The sequence below is a fragment of the Pezoporus occidentalis genome, unplaced genomic scaffold (genome assembly GCF_034315485.1).
Source record: "Pezoporus occidentalis ecotype Australia unplaced genomic scaffold, CSIRO_AGI_Poc_V1 ctg75, whole genome shotgun sequence".
NCBI lineage: Eukaryota > Metazoa > Chordata > Aves > Psittaciformes > Psittacidae > Pezoporus > Pezoporus occidentalis.
In genome coordinates this window covers 1,269,395-1,283,103 of record NW_026916104.1, presented here as the reverse complement: position 1 = coordinate 1,283,103, position 13,709 = coordinate 1,269,395, and the positions used below count along the sequence as shown (strand labels likewise).

Sequence of the window (13,709 nt, the reverse complement as noted above, 5' to 3'; positions counted from 1 at the left end):
CTTGCTCTGTCATTCTAAATACAGTGTTTCCTGTTGATAATAGTGCTTTTATTTATCAGAATGTTACGCGCATGAATGAATAACAGACAGATATTCAAAGCTAATTTAACTTTCCTTTCCTAAGATGGCCAGACTAGGGAAGTGATAGACAGGAATTGCTTCCATGCAAAATGTCTTCTTTCCCATACCCTTCTGGTAGGGAAAAAAGCAGTCTATATTATATTATTGCACCAACTTAGGGTTGTTTTCCTTCCTCAGTCCAACACTTCTTATTTCCCCTTATGCTCATTTAATCACAGGAGGCCAATGAGTGCTGTGTAATACTTCTTTGGATATACTGCTGTGCTCTGTTCTTAGCTTTTTCACACGTTGTTTGTTATTCCTTGCTTTTAATTGTTTATATCTTGTTGCCTCTGTGTCTGGATTAACGTTTTGTTAGTACTGGCTGCTGAAATCACATAACATTGTGAGCCCAAGCCAAACATGGACCATGATGAATCCCCACTAATGTGGCTGAAACACAACAGGTAGTGGGCTTGCTGAAGGAAAAATTCCAAGCTCATTTTTGCAAATACAGCTAAAATCAAACTTAAATGGGTGCAGTTACCAGCTGGTGGGCTTTCGACTTTGACCTACAGAGATATGACCCACTGAGCTTCTTGGGGTTTGTGTTATCTTTTGGGGAGGCAAAAAAAAACCCTCAGCCCTTCTCCTTTTATTCTTTCTTTGATAGTTGAATGGTTCTGTTGGAAGCGGATCAGTCTTACTTGTTTTCTTCAATAGTTAACAGCTTATTTTCTTCAACAGTCTAAATCAATTTGTTACTCGAGAAAAGCAGCGGATTCTGGAAATGTCCTAAGCTGATGTGAGTCATCACTGAAGTTTTTAAATAGTTGAATGTGATGTTTGTTTCCTCCCTTCCATGGCTCAAAATGGTATGAATCACTTTTTAGTGTTTCCCAGATAATATTCTGAGCGGAAGTGGTATGTGTTTCTGACTCAACTTCTTTAGTGTTGGAGGAGCCCTCCCAACCACTGCTGGTTTTGGCCGTGTGGGAATTCCATAGGAATTTCAGACAAATGTATTAAAGCAAACATTTTATAACCATGGCAACTTCCACGAGGATTCATGTGGTTGGTGATACAAAACTGTGAAAGCCCTCTACTGACTGGCATAACTGACTTCACTTTTCTGCCTAAATTCTGTAAGTGGTACGGGATAAAAACTCACTCGTAAGAATCACATTTCAAGTTTGTAGAAGGTCTCGTAGAACACAAGGGTTTGTGTTTTGTGGCTACCTGCTACTGTTCTTATCTCTCAAAATTGATATTTCTCTTACGAACCTGAATCTTTTCTCTCATTTCAATGCTTTAGTCAATTCAGGTCTCTTTATTCTTTCTACATAACGTGAAGCACAGCTCAAAAGTGATATATACTCTGGTGCAACTGAAACGGTGCTGAGAAAACTTAGTCATCTAATGAATATTACAGGGGGCGGAGAAGGGGGAAAAGGAGACCTGCACATCTGCATTAAATGGCAGTATTGGGAGGAATAACCTTGATGTGATTTGGAATGGAGTAACTGCTTTGTGTTATTCCAAACTCATCAAACATGCTGCAATGACAGCTTTTATGTGTCATCATTTAGTGTGGAGATAGCAATAGAATCAGATTGGTCACTTGTAACAGGCAGCAGAACAATTCTTTTATTTCTAGGGATCTACCTGACTGGTGGTTGCTGCTTCAGAAGCTCAGCGGTATGGCAATCCAGCAGAGTTTTAATGAGGAAATGATAGACTTGATTCCAGGTTTCTTGGGTCCAGCTAGAATTCCCTAATTTTCAGTCTCAGCACCAGCACTGTCCAGTGCTGAATCTGGGTGCATTGCATTGTGCTACCTTTCTTCTAAGGGGGTTTCCAGCCTCCAGCAAAAGAACCAAAATTAAGGAAAAAGAAAAGTGAGGATAAAGGTTATTGTCTTGTAGCCCATACAGCTAAGTGAGCCTCAGTGGGGAAGCTGACTGTCCCAGTGGACCAAGTATAATGTGTTCCTAATCATCTACTGAAGAAGCAGCGGTTTGTTAAAAAACAAACCAAAAAAAGCCTCTGAAATCAGGGAAGCTGGAACTTGTTCTTTTCCCGTGTAACAGTGAATGATCACAGTCAGGATTTGCTTTCCTGTTTGGCTTGGTTGAGGTTTTTTGATTAAGTATCTGGTAAGTGAGAATTGCTTAATTTCCTTGGGATACAGGCGTAGGGAATTGGTTTCAGTGCATCCCAGCAAGAAGAAACTGCTAAGCCTTTTATGCTGTACTTTAGAAGAAGATGTACTAATATTCAGGGCTGCAGCCTCTGAGGGATGATGATCTTGTGCATTATAGTACCTGTCCTCAAAGAGCAGACCATGCACTGATCTGCAAGCCCCAGAATACATCTGTGAAGAGCAAAAAGCAAGCTTATTGTATGGTGAAAATAAGACAATGTTAAACTGACCTTTTATTATGTGGATTTGGATTTAATTTTAATAAATTATGAGCTTGATTCTGTTTGCAGAAGCAGTATTGCAGGAAGAATTTTTTGAAGGGAAAATATATATGATCAGTACTTCCTGTGCTCATCATTAGAGTATGACTGTAGATCAGTAGAAAAGTAGATCAAAGGAGATGTACTAATTCTCGTTGGTGTATGTGTGCGCCTTTGTGCCCAAAGGGAATTCTCTTAGTTGTTTTACGAGCTGCCCTAATACATCTTATTAGGATTTTAATTCAAGTTGTAGTTAATTTATGAGAGTGTATGCACTATGAGTATAAGCACTTTCAAGGCAATGTGATAGATGGTATAAAACCGAGATGAGGTATTCTGCAGTCATGCATTTGCTCCAGCCAAACTACCTTTATCTCTTTCTTCTCCTTGGGAAGAAGCAATAGCATCACTTCCTGAAGCATCAGGCTGTCAGTGCCAGCTGTGACAGTGGGTTGATGTCTTCCAGTGTCTCTGGGTTGATGTGTTCGCTCCGCTATCGGTGCGTTCCTGCCCAGCCTCACCTCCCAGCAACTGGCTGGGTACTGCTGGGAGAGCACAGCTGACACGTGAAAGAGCAAACAGGGGTTGCTGAGACTTGGCCTTTGATTTCTGCTTGCTTTGTTTCCTTCAGCTCTGCTCTCAGACTGATGTGCACAGCTGAAATTGCTGCCTTCAGTAATTCTTCCTGGAAGGATACTGTGGTTATTATTGTAATTGATGCGGTTTTCAGTGCCAGAAAGCAAAATTAGCTGTGGACATGGTCTGAGCTGGAAGGAACTAAGGGGACCAAAAGTATTTCTGGTGTCTTGTGTCTTTTCTGCCTTCGCTATGCCAACAGGTGAAAATAATGTGTAAACTGTCAGTGAGGCTTGCTTCTTGTATTACAAAAACGTTTTTTAAAAGCTGTCATACTTGCAAAACACCTTTAAGTGTAGAGCTAATAACTGTGGGTTTGTGTGGGTTTAACAAATGCTGAAGTGTTTTGCCTGCTTCTCTCTTTGTGCTGGTATTTTGAGGTAATATTTTCATTTTCCAGCAGAAGTTGTCTCCTGTCACTTACCTTCTCCAAAAAAGAAAAACTGCTTTAAAACCAACCCGTCACCTGTCCACACCATACTACCTGAAATAGATTGTCTGTATCTATTCTGTCTTCATGGATGCAGACTTACCTTAACTGTCCATAACAATGTATGTGGATAGATGCATTTTTTTGGTGGTCTCTCTTTCCTCAAACAGGAGTTGTTTTGATTTCTAGTTGATTTTATAAGGATGACAATTCCAACGTCAGACATACACGGTTGTTATTAGGGAAGCTGTTGGGTGTAGTAGCTGCCTTCCATTTCAGTCAAAAGGCAGGGAAGTGGCTGCGATTAGATGCTGATGCTGAGTCAGTAGGAGCCCCCAGCCAGAGCACATATGTGTGAAAGCTTACAGTTTGGTTAAGTGTACAAATTAAGTTTACATCTTAATCATAAACAGACATCTTGCATTACAAACTTTTCTTGTGCTGCTCCTGTAAAGCTAGGATGAATGCTAGATTGTCTTCTTTGTCATGCTGGTGTCTCAGGTTTTGTTGCGATGACTTCATTTACTGGATTTTGTTAATTGCGAAGTCTTAATTTAATGAAAATACCTCTGAGACTTAATAGAAGCTGTATACTTGCATCAGAAAAAAAGAACTGCCTGTGGTATCCAGGAAGTGCAAGCAAAACTATTTTGCTTGTCCTTGGAAGCAGAAATGTGGAGTCTGGAGGCTAAAACTACTCTCCTTTTTCTGCATTCCAGCTATATTCTGGAAAAAACAGAGCAAGATTGGGAAGAAAGGTAGTAATTTCTTGTTGCTTTTGACTGTTCCTTTTGCTGACGCCACCTCATTCCCTCAGGAGTGGGGAGGAAACAGCAGAGGAGTTCAGATGAGTGACTCACAAGGCTTCTAGAAGTATTCTAGCTTATATTCATGGTGATGCTGAACACTCATCTCTGTCTATATGTGGGCAACACTTTAGTAAATATTCTAGCTAAATTACATAAAAATCTGCTTTTACTGGGACATGCCTGTGTACTTAGAGCTGTAGCTATTATAAGCAGTCTTTGTCTTCTGAAGAAATCCATAGATTGAGGTTTTTGCCTTGCAGAACTCGTAAGAATTGTTTAAAAAATAATTCACAAGACTTGGTTCTAAAGTTTGCATTTTTTTCTGGCAAGTGACAGAACAATTTCTGTCCTTTCCTAGATCCTTAATTGCATAAAATACAAAATTAAACCAGTTGGATTAATCTCAGCCCAAAAAAGGCTTGGTAAGTGCTGATTGACAAGAGAGAAATCTTTATTTGGGTAGGTTTGTTGATACTGAATGTGCTTCAGTGAGGTTTTCAGTGTCATCAGCAGTGGTAGGTCTGTAGAAGCGGATGCTATATTTAGCCAATTCAGAGTTCATGTTTTTACTGTCTGGTGTAGACATGGCTGCTGTCTGTGTTTTAACCTGCAGATTGCATTCTTGTAACATATTCAGTCTGTATGCACCCATGAAAGTCTCTTGGCAAGTCTAATTTGAAAATTACAACATCAATTTACTTATTTTTTATTATTTGCAAGCAGGTCCTGGAGCCAGAGCACAAAGGCTTTTTTAGCAAAAATGCATATCCTCACCATTGTCCACATGAAAATTCCTTCTATTCTCTCTCCATTGCACTTCTTAATACTTTAGACTTAATATGTAACTCTTACTTTGCTAACCATTTGATATTGTGGAGGCTGTTGGATAATCACCCTCAAGCCTCAGCAGACATGATGTTCTTTTCTCTTAAGTTAGGCCATTTTTGACCCTTCTTGCCTACAACTCATTTAATAAGCTTTCTGATTGGAATTACGTGACATTTGGAGAAGATGGATGCTGATGAGCTGTCTTCAGTTACTTTAAGTTTTATTAGGATAAACTGAAAAGTTTTTCTTGGGAGATGCATTGTTCTTTCTTTATACCTCTGCAAAAATCCATTACGATCCCTACATTACTTTGGGGAGAGGATGCTTAAATTAATCCTCTTGAATTTACTCTGCTTTTGTTCTCTGTTACTGTTATCTCTTCTCCTGCATTGAAATTTAGAAGTGTTAGATAATCGGCTGAAAAACTGAAACCTTTGTTTGATTTCTTTTAGTATAATTGTGAAATTCAGCAGTTGGCTTTCAGAATAGCTGTGGGGTAGCATTAGAAATCTGTATTTTGCACATCAAGATACCTTGGATGATTAGAGATGGTGTTTGCATTGAGGTGAAGGCTCTGCCTTCAGTTGAAAGGGATGGAAGCAGGGAAGGTTGTTTTTTTTTAAGTAACCTATGAGTGCTACGTCATTGTAACCAAAAGTTTAATGCTTCTAGAACTGGGTTGTCCTTTAGTTACGGAAGTAATTGCACACATGCACATTCTTAGTGCGAGTGGTAGGGGGGGAGGTTCTGCTTACTTACATGGTTTAGGTTGCTATCAAGATCAATGTAATATTGACTCAGTTGTGTTGGTTCTCTTCTAATGCAAACTGGGATGTATTGGCTTTTAAGTCTGTGACCTTAGTAATGTCGCCATTCAAAATTATATGTTATGCAAGGAATATATTAACTTGTTTTTTTAAATAGTTTGTATTTTATTTACTTACATGTAAGATTTCTAGAATAATCATCAGGGTAGAGTCAAATATTAACTCTTCTGTATTTTCACAATTGACTGTGAAGGCATATACATTTTTAAGGTGAGTAGCTGATTTTAAGTGCACCAAGAACATTAGCTTTTGGAGAATTTGAACTAAATTGGGCATTATCTCTCTCTAGCAACATGTCCAGTAGGTAATTCCAAAGCAAGCATATGAAACCCTTAGCATTTGCTTACTATATCAAGGTACTGATTGGAGAAGCATATGATCTTAGTTAGAAGATCATTATCCAACAAGTGTATGTGTTGTATGAAACCCAGGAATGCATTTTGTCAGTGTACTTTGCTCGTAGACTTAAAATCGGTGTGTGTGTGTTAATATTTCTTGTTATTTTTAATGAGTGTTTAGTTATGCAACTATGCTGCAGCGTCTATTCCTTAGGGCATTTTTCACAAATAGAAGGCAAACTGTTTTCTAGCTTGTGGTTGCTGTGTTCCTTAGCAGGCAGTGGGGTGTTGCAGTAGATGAGTCTTGAGGATGTCCATGGTTATATTTAAACTGGTTTTGCTGTGGCCAGGAAGAACATGAGTTGTCATATGTGTTCATGTGAATCTGTGCTGTTTCTTGTTAATAAATGGTTGAAATGCTAGAACAAAGCAGTGCAGTGTGCTAACAATGGGGCTTTATATAATGAACCGAATACATTTGTAGAGATGTTTTGTTAGTCACATGCTAGAAATGAGAGCACTTGGGAAATCTGAATCCAAAATTTCATGGTGAATCAGACACTGGTGCTGCATTCAGCCAGGTCAGCAGTCCTGAGCTCAGGAAGCCTAAGGCTAAGGTGCTCTTTTGCATTTATAAATCCCTTCACTTGCACGAAGTGCCAGCAGGGGTGTGTTAAGCAACTCATTATGTTGCAGTGAAGCTATCATAGACATTATTTCAGGAGTGGTGATGTGAGCTTTTCCTGCCTGTGGCCTCCAAAGGTGGGAATTCAGTATGTCTATTAATAGCCAAGCCATTTAATGTACTGCTTAAACCTGTCTTTCTGCTGGGATTTATATGTGAAACCCGAGTACAAATGCTTTATTGGAAAGCTGTGAACTTGTTCACCATTGACAAAATCTGATCTCTCCAGCCACTGAAGGACAAGTGCCTTCATATTGCACAGCAGAAACAAAATCCCTCCCTCTGTTCCTGTAACACTGGAGCTTATCCAGCAACTTTGACAGAAGCCATTTACATAATACACCCACAAGCCAGCACCGTTTAGGCAGATTGAAACTGAAAGATTTATTCAGCAAGTTGTAGGGCTTTATATTATGTTTTATTATCTTATATTATTATTATTTTATATTTAAATTATACTCAATGTAATTTTTGTCAAGCCAAAGAGAAGTTTGTCTGTACTAGTTGCAAGTAACCGTGGGTTTGGCCATTAGTAGCTGTCTTTCTGATGGTCAGCTGATTGCATAGAGAGTGATTTTACTTTAATTTTCAGATTATTCGTGTGGGGAGTTCCTTGTCTTCAGTGAGTTAAGCGAGGGCTATTTTGCTGCTCTGTCCAGTGCCATATGAGAGCAGTTAAAATGCTGGAGTTGTTTACTGCTCCAGTTGTTGTTAGCAGAGCCAGCACACCACATTTCCTTGTGGCTTTTAGTGGAAAATCTGAAGCAGTTGCTCCCAGTGATAGGATTTTTACGTTTTCGGCTGCGTTAGTCACAGGGCTGGCACAGGCGTAACTGCAAAGACTGCCCCCAAAAGAAAGAAAAAGGCGGCCTTTTTTTTTGTGCCAGAGGAAGTTGCGCTGGGAGCAGTGGCTGAGCTCTCTGGTAAGTGTGACATGTGAGCATTACTAGGCATTTCACCCCGCCAGGCTGCAGTCGCTGCTCGTCAGGCTGCTGCTCAGTGGGAATGCTGCTGTGGCAGTAGTTTGTCCGCTGCTCCTACGGGCTGTTAGTGACCGGCTCGGACAGACAGGCTTTTCCTAAGCTCTGCAAGGCTATCTGCTGATTGTGTAGTTTAACTTGTCAAGTGAAAAACCTGATAAGCAGAAGCTCTAACTGAAGAGGAGAAGCAGGTTGGCACAGTGACAGATGTTTGGATAAAGAAGTTGGCTCAGAGAAGATGTACGGAGTCTGATTTTTCTTCTTTCCTCTCCCCATCAATCTGAATGAAGACTATCATGGGAACTGTATGCACATGGTGATCAAAAGAAACACTTGAGTGATGAACTGCTTCTGCAGAAGTCTCAGGCAGTAATTCAAGCTTTTATGTGCAGTAGCTGGCTTGTTTTGCTGAAGCATTCCTCCTCAACAGTATCTCTCTGTAGCGCGTTCTCTGATGGAGCTACTGCCCGCTGAAGGAGAAACGAACACTCCGCATTGCTCGTCTCCCTGATGGAGTAACACCGTCTGCGCCGCTGTCGGCTGGGGAGGCTGGATTCCACCGGCAGCATTATTCAAGGAGTTCATTGTCCCTGTGGTCTGACTCATCGCATGTAAATGTACTGCAGCCGCGCTGCACGTTGCAGATATTTTTCTTGCATGGGAAAGAATTATTTTCCTCTAAGCAGGTCCTGAATAACTGTGGAAATGAGATGTGTTTTTCTGGCCGGGCTCTTTCTTGCACTGAGAAAAGGAAGCTGTAGAATGACAGGATGATCAGAAGGCGCGTTTATTTTCAGTCACCAGAAAGGCTGCGACGGTTGATTTAAAACTGACCTTGCGGGAGCGGGTATAGCTGCGGCCGTCTCTCTCAGGGCAATTGTTCCTTGTTCTGTCCTCAATAGGACCGTGTCGTGTCTTCTGCAACAATGATTTCACTGTGAGGGTAGAAGGACACCGTGGAAGTTGTGACATTAACAAAGACATTTGCCTGTGAGAGGACAGCTGTGTGCAGCAGTGAGTGCTGCTCGGATGGAATTGGATCGTGGGATATTTTTATCAGCCCTTCCTCAATTCCATTTCTGTGGTTTCAATGCCTAGGGAAATCTTATTTTAACGAGAACAACTTTTTTGTGAGCATTGTCTGGGTGTTTAGATCTGAAAGATGAGGGGGGATTGCAGTGTCCTGTTTAAAATGCTAACACACCAGCAGTAGCGCTCACAACTTCGTGAGTGCATGTGAAACAGGTGAAAGTGTTTCCTCATACGGTCCCTATTGTGATACCTGTGGTCTGGTTCCAAAAATACCATTGCTGGCATTTTTCCGTTTGCTTTTGCTTCCTCAAACGGATCGAATGAGTCGAGTCTGTATTGTTGTTTTGGAGGAGGAGGAAGATGATTCTCCCACATTCATTTCCAAATTACCTCAGGAAAATGTATCTTTGCGTCCGTCACCCCCTGCAAAAGTGCTGGTAAGGCATGTCCTTTGTTGGCATATTTCCTGCTTACAGTGCTGTTGCAAATACCAATAGTAATATTAACATGAATGTGCATGATGCTGAAACAAGACAAAGTGGTGAAAACTGCTGATACTGAAGAGGGAAAAAACAAAAACTTAGTTGTAGAGTTAATATTTGCAAGGGCCCATTCCTTTCCATGTAACTATTTATGGTGCAGCAATAACAGATCTCAACTCTTGTATTAATAGCAGAGGGTTTTTAGAAGGCTTTGTAAACTGTATTTGAAGAAAATGGTTTCCCCTGTTCCACTCCCTATTCCTCAATGGTACATTTATGCAATACTACTTTAGAAACTGATGTAACCATTGCATTGCAGTAATATGCTGTGTTTATTTTGAGAACTGATAGAGTATATAATGTACATCAAGCAAGAGCTATTCTCAGCTAGAATAAAAAATAGCATAAGTCAAAATCTTGATGTAACTGATTCAAATTCCCACTTTCTGGAAATGGTCAATGCTGGTGACTGCGCTTTTATTGATTTATTTTGTTTTGTCAAGTGACTGACTTGACTTGACTTGCTAGCATACCTCAGCAGCTTTTCTGACTAAGAAACCCTGCTATATTTAGTAATAGATGTGTGTGAGTGTGAATTTGTTACCATACTCATCTGATGCACTTTGCTTTCCCACTCTATCCGAACAGGTGAAAAACTTCAGTAACTTCAGTCACTTGCGAATGTAAAAGGGGTTTGCTTGCTTATATTGTATAGAATTTGCAGCACATAACAGCCCTAATTTTATTATGGGGAGTTCTGTTTTCAGCTGTTATAAGCTAATCTTCTGGCCGTTTTTTTCCCCTCAATATTTCACTGACTTACATTATGTTCATGTGTCTGACATTTTTGAAACCTGGCATTTCTTCAATTCTAAATGGTATTGCTGGTTTCTTTATTACTGCCTGGGATGTTTTATTTCGTCATTATCTTGTGTTTGTGTTATGTATCAAAAGAACATGTGTGTATCTCTGAAAGCTGAAATGGGTTATATTCTAAGATGGGTTTTTTCCTTCATTTCAGCCACCATTGGTTCAAGCTATATTTAATGGAGATCCCGATGAAGTTCGAGCACTGATTTTTAAGAAAGAAGATGTTAATTTTCAGGTAAAACCAAACACCATTAGCTTTGACTAAGTTTTAGCTTTGTTTTGATACAGCTTTCTGCTGTACTAATCACTTTAAAACTGCTAATTTGTGAGTTGTAGATTTTACTGCTTTTACGTAATAAGCAAAGTAAAGCCTATGCCTATGCTTAATACTGAGAAGGAGTGTAGCTTTGTAGATTTGTGTTGATAGTAAAGACCTAATTCTATATTCCTTTCAGATGTTAGTTCTCCAGTGCCTGGGTAACTGAAAAGCTTGTTTATACACTTGCATCACACTTCTTGGAAAGTTAGACAAGAGTGATGCTATGTAGGCCTTGATTAAATACAGTGTATAGTATACAGTAGACTAGTATAAGAAAATAGTCTGGGGTTTCAGTAGGTAGGTTTATTAGTGGGTTTTAAAAAAGAAAGCCTAATGATTATGTTAATAAGTAAAAATGAGAAATTCTGCTTCTGTGTCCTGTTTGCAGTGCTGCAAACCCAGACACTGCACTACAGAAATGAAATGGAGTTTATTTCACTGGGTGAACTTCCAAGATTTGAACAACATGCAGTTACTGTAGTTAATTTCTATTGAAATTCTAGTACAAAGTTTGACATTTTGCAGGATAATACAGCATAAGCTCTTTACCTTGATTAGAAGTTGCTTTGATTATTAAAGCAGACTGACCTAAACTTTTTAGGCCATAAAACTATGGGAATATATGTAGCTGTTTCTCTTTCAAGTGATCAGAGCAAGAGTGGTGCTAAAAAGCAAAGGCCGACATCTAGATACAATTTAGTGGCCAATGCAAGACCATAATAATTCTTTACATTTTCTTCGTGAGAGATGTAAACCAAGAGAAAATACTTAGTTTGGTCTGTATATCTTGATATTTAAAAGCATTATGCAGAATTTATGTCTGACCAATGCCAGCTGAAATACAAGAGAGCCCTCACATTGTCTTGAAGAACTTGAGTTGGCACCCCCTGTAAGTCGATGTCAAATCTGAGGTTCTGTTTGATGAGGTTGGACTTGTTTCCATTTTCAGTAGCTTTGCATGTTCTGAAGCAAGATAGAATGGTGGGTAATACAGTATCAAAAGACTTGCTCTCATAACTGAACAGCAGATTATCAGTTGCATATCATTCCAGACTTCTCATATGTTCACTCTGGTCATGTTGCCATTTTTATTTTTGAAAGCTGGTTAGTCTATATTGTTTCATTTTTGTTCCTTCATGTGTAAGTCAGGTTTAGCATTCATAGCTATAGTCCCTGTGAACAAAGTTAGGTTAGTATCTCTCTGTTTTTCTGATTATCTATTACAAAAGCCTCTGCTAGACTTCAGTATGTATGTGTTGTAGTGGTTTGGGTTTGGTGTCTGTTTTATCTCAAGTTTTGTCAAATAGTTGCCCATAAAGACAAAGTCAGCAGATGTGCTTAAATAGGAAAGCAGACAGTTGTTTGATGTCTTTGAAGGTGGTTACTTCAGACTAACAGATAGTTAACAGTGAAGAAAAATGCTGTAGGTAGAAGATAAAAACTCTGGAGGTTATTATTCCTTTCTGTGGATACATGTCCCTTTAACAGAATGTGTGTGCATCTTAGGCTAGAAACACACAAGGTGTGTTTAGAATCCATCCAGTGCGAATATGCACCCACCTTGTTCAGCTTAGGCAGATGCTTAATCACATGTGACCACTCCTTCCTACCGTGGCACTTCTAGTCCTCCTACAGTATTTAATACTACATTCACGTGTATCCCTTCAAATGCTGTTGGAACTAAAGGAGCACATAAATTCACCCATTATTTGGTAGATATGAAGTAAACTGCCTAGTGGGTTTTTCTTTGTGTCTGCCTCTGTGTTTTGTTCTTTTCCTTGAGTTTCCATTTGCTGTATGTACTTGGCTGGAGATTGTATGTCCTAGATCCAGAGTTGTCCCCTTAGTTACATGTTAAAAATTGGTGTGGACAGGAGGGAAAAAGTGAATAAAATGAAGTGGTTATGTATATTTCCTAATAAAGAGAAGGACTGCAATAAACTGCTTTGACAGTTGTGGATTATATTAGAGCAGTGTATACGTTAGATTTTTTCCACTTTGTTATCCAAGTGCTTCAGTACAGTTGTTTGAATTCCAGAGCTGTTCCCTCCAATGCCTCTGCAGAGTCATCTCCCCCTCTCAGGAGCAGCTAATTATTTTGCAGTTTGTATTCTAATAGCTGAGATTCCTTCCTTCCTCCTGTCCCCAGAGCATGGGTTGGACTCTGCAACTGGAGACCTAGCAGGGTTCTGCTAATTACTTTTGCCCGGTAGTGAACTGCAGATAGAGCTGTTGTAAGTCTTGTTGTGATGGTGACATTCATCTAGAGAAGTTGTTAGTGTCTTGATGAAATGTGGGTGGTTTTTTCCTTCTGTTATCATTGAGCTTCTTTTACCTGTTTATTTCCAGGGTATGTTATCATGAACATTAATTGCAGTTGGCTCGGTCTTTTAAAGCTAAAGGAGCTGAGTTTGTACTTTTGTCTTCTTAAAGCTAGGCAGTGGTAACTGTTAGATATTATGGTAATATCTAAAGATTGCACCCTGGTTGGCCTTTATTGGAGCATTATTCCTAAAACAGATGATGTCTTCTACCATAGCATTATATTTAGAAAGATTCTGAGATAGGCAGCTTTTCATAGCATGAGTTGAGGCGTGCGACTGTAAGATGACGTACTGATAGCAAACAGGCTTTTTCAGGAAGAAGATTGTTCTCTGTTCATGCCACACCAGACTTCTTGAGTCACTAGTTCAGTCTAGATTTAGAAAGTATGTATTGTATTCCACCCTGCAGTTGTAATCTTTTGAGAAGAAGGAGCTAATGGAGGGTATCCCTAGGTGCTTAAATGGTGGTTCAGAAAGGCTTAACCTTCTCTGCAAGTTGGAAGGGGGCAGCATCTTTATAGACATAACTGGTTTACAGGAACTTTGTTCAAGTATGTTATTTGGAAAGTGAACTCTCTTGAGGCTTCCATTAATGGAAAAATGGAGGGGAAGGGGTTGTCCCCATC

The 13,709-nt window shown here is 39.7% G+C and overlaps 1 protein-coding gene across 3 annotated transcripts in view; it reads left to right on the top strand.

Annotated features, from left to right (window-relative positions):
- ANKRD28 (ankyrin repeat domain 28) overlaps positions 1-13,709 on the top strand; it is a 117,742-nt gene that overhangs the window by 32,623 nt on the left and 71,410 nt on the right. Inside the window, exons 1-2 of one of the 3 annotated variants that reach the window (XR_009961444.1) lie at positions 9,240-9,525; positions 10,592-10,675. Coding sequence is in view for 2 of the 3 variants with exons in the window: in XM_062602044.1 (XP_062458028.1) it covers positions 9,409-9,525; positions 10,592-10,675 (201 nt within the window). In the remaining variant the exon portion in view is untranslated. Of the gene's footprint in view, positions 1-9,239; positions 9,526-10,591; positions 10,676-13,709 lie in introns of those variants that run through there. The other 2 variants (XM_062602044.1, XM_062602045.1) reach the window with 2 other exon arrangements.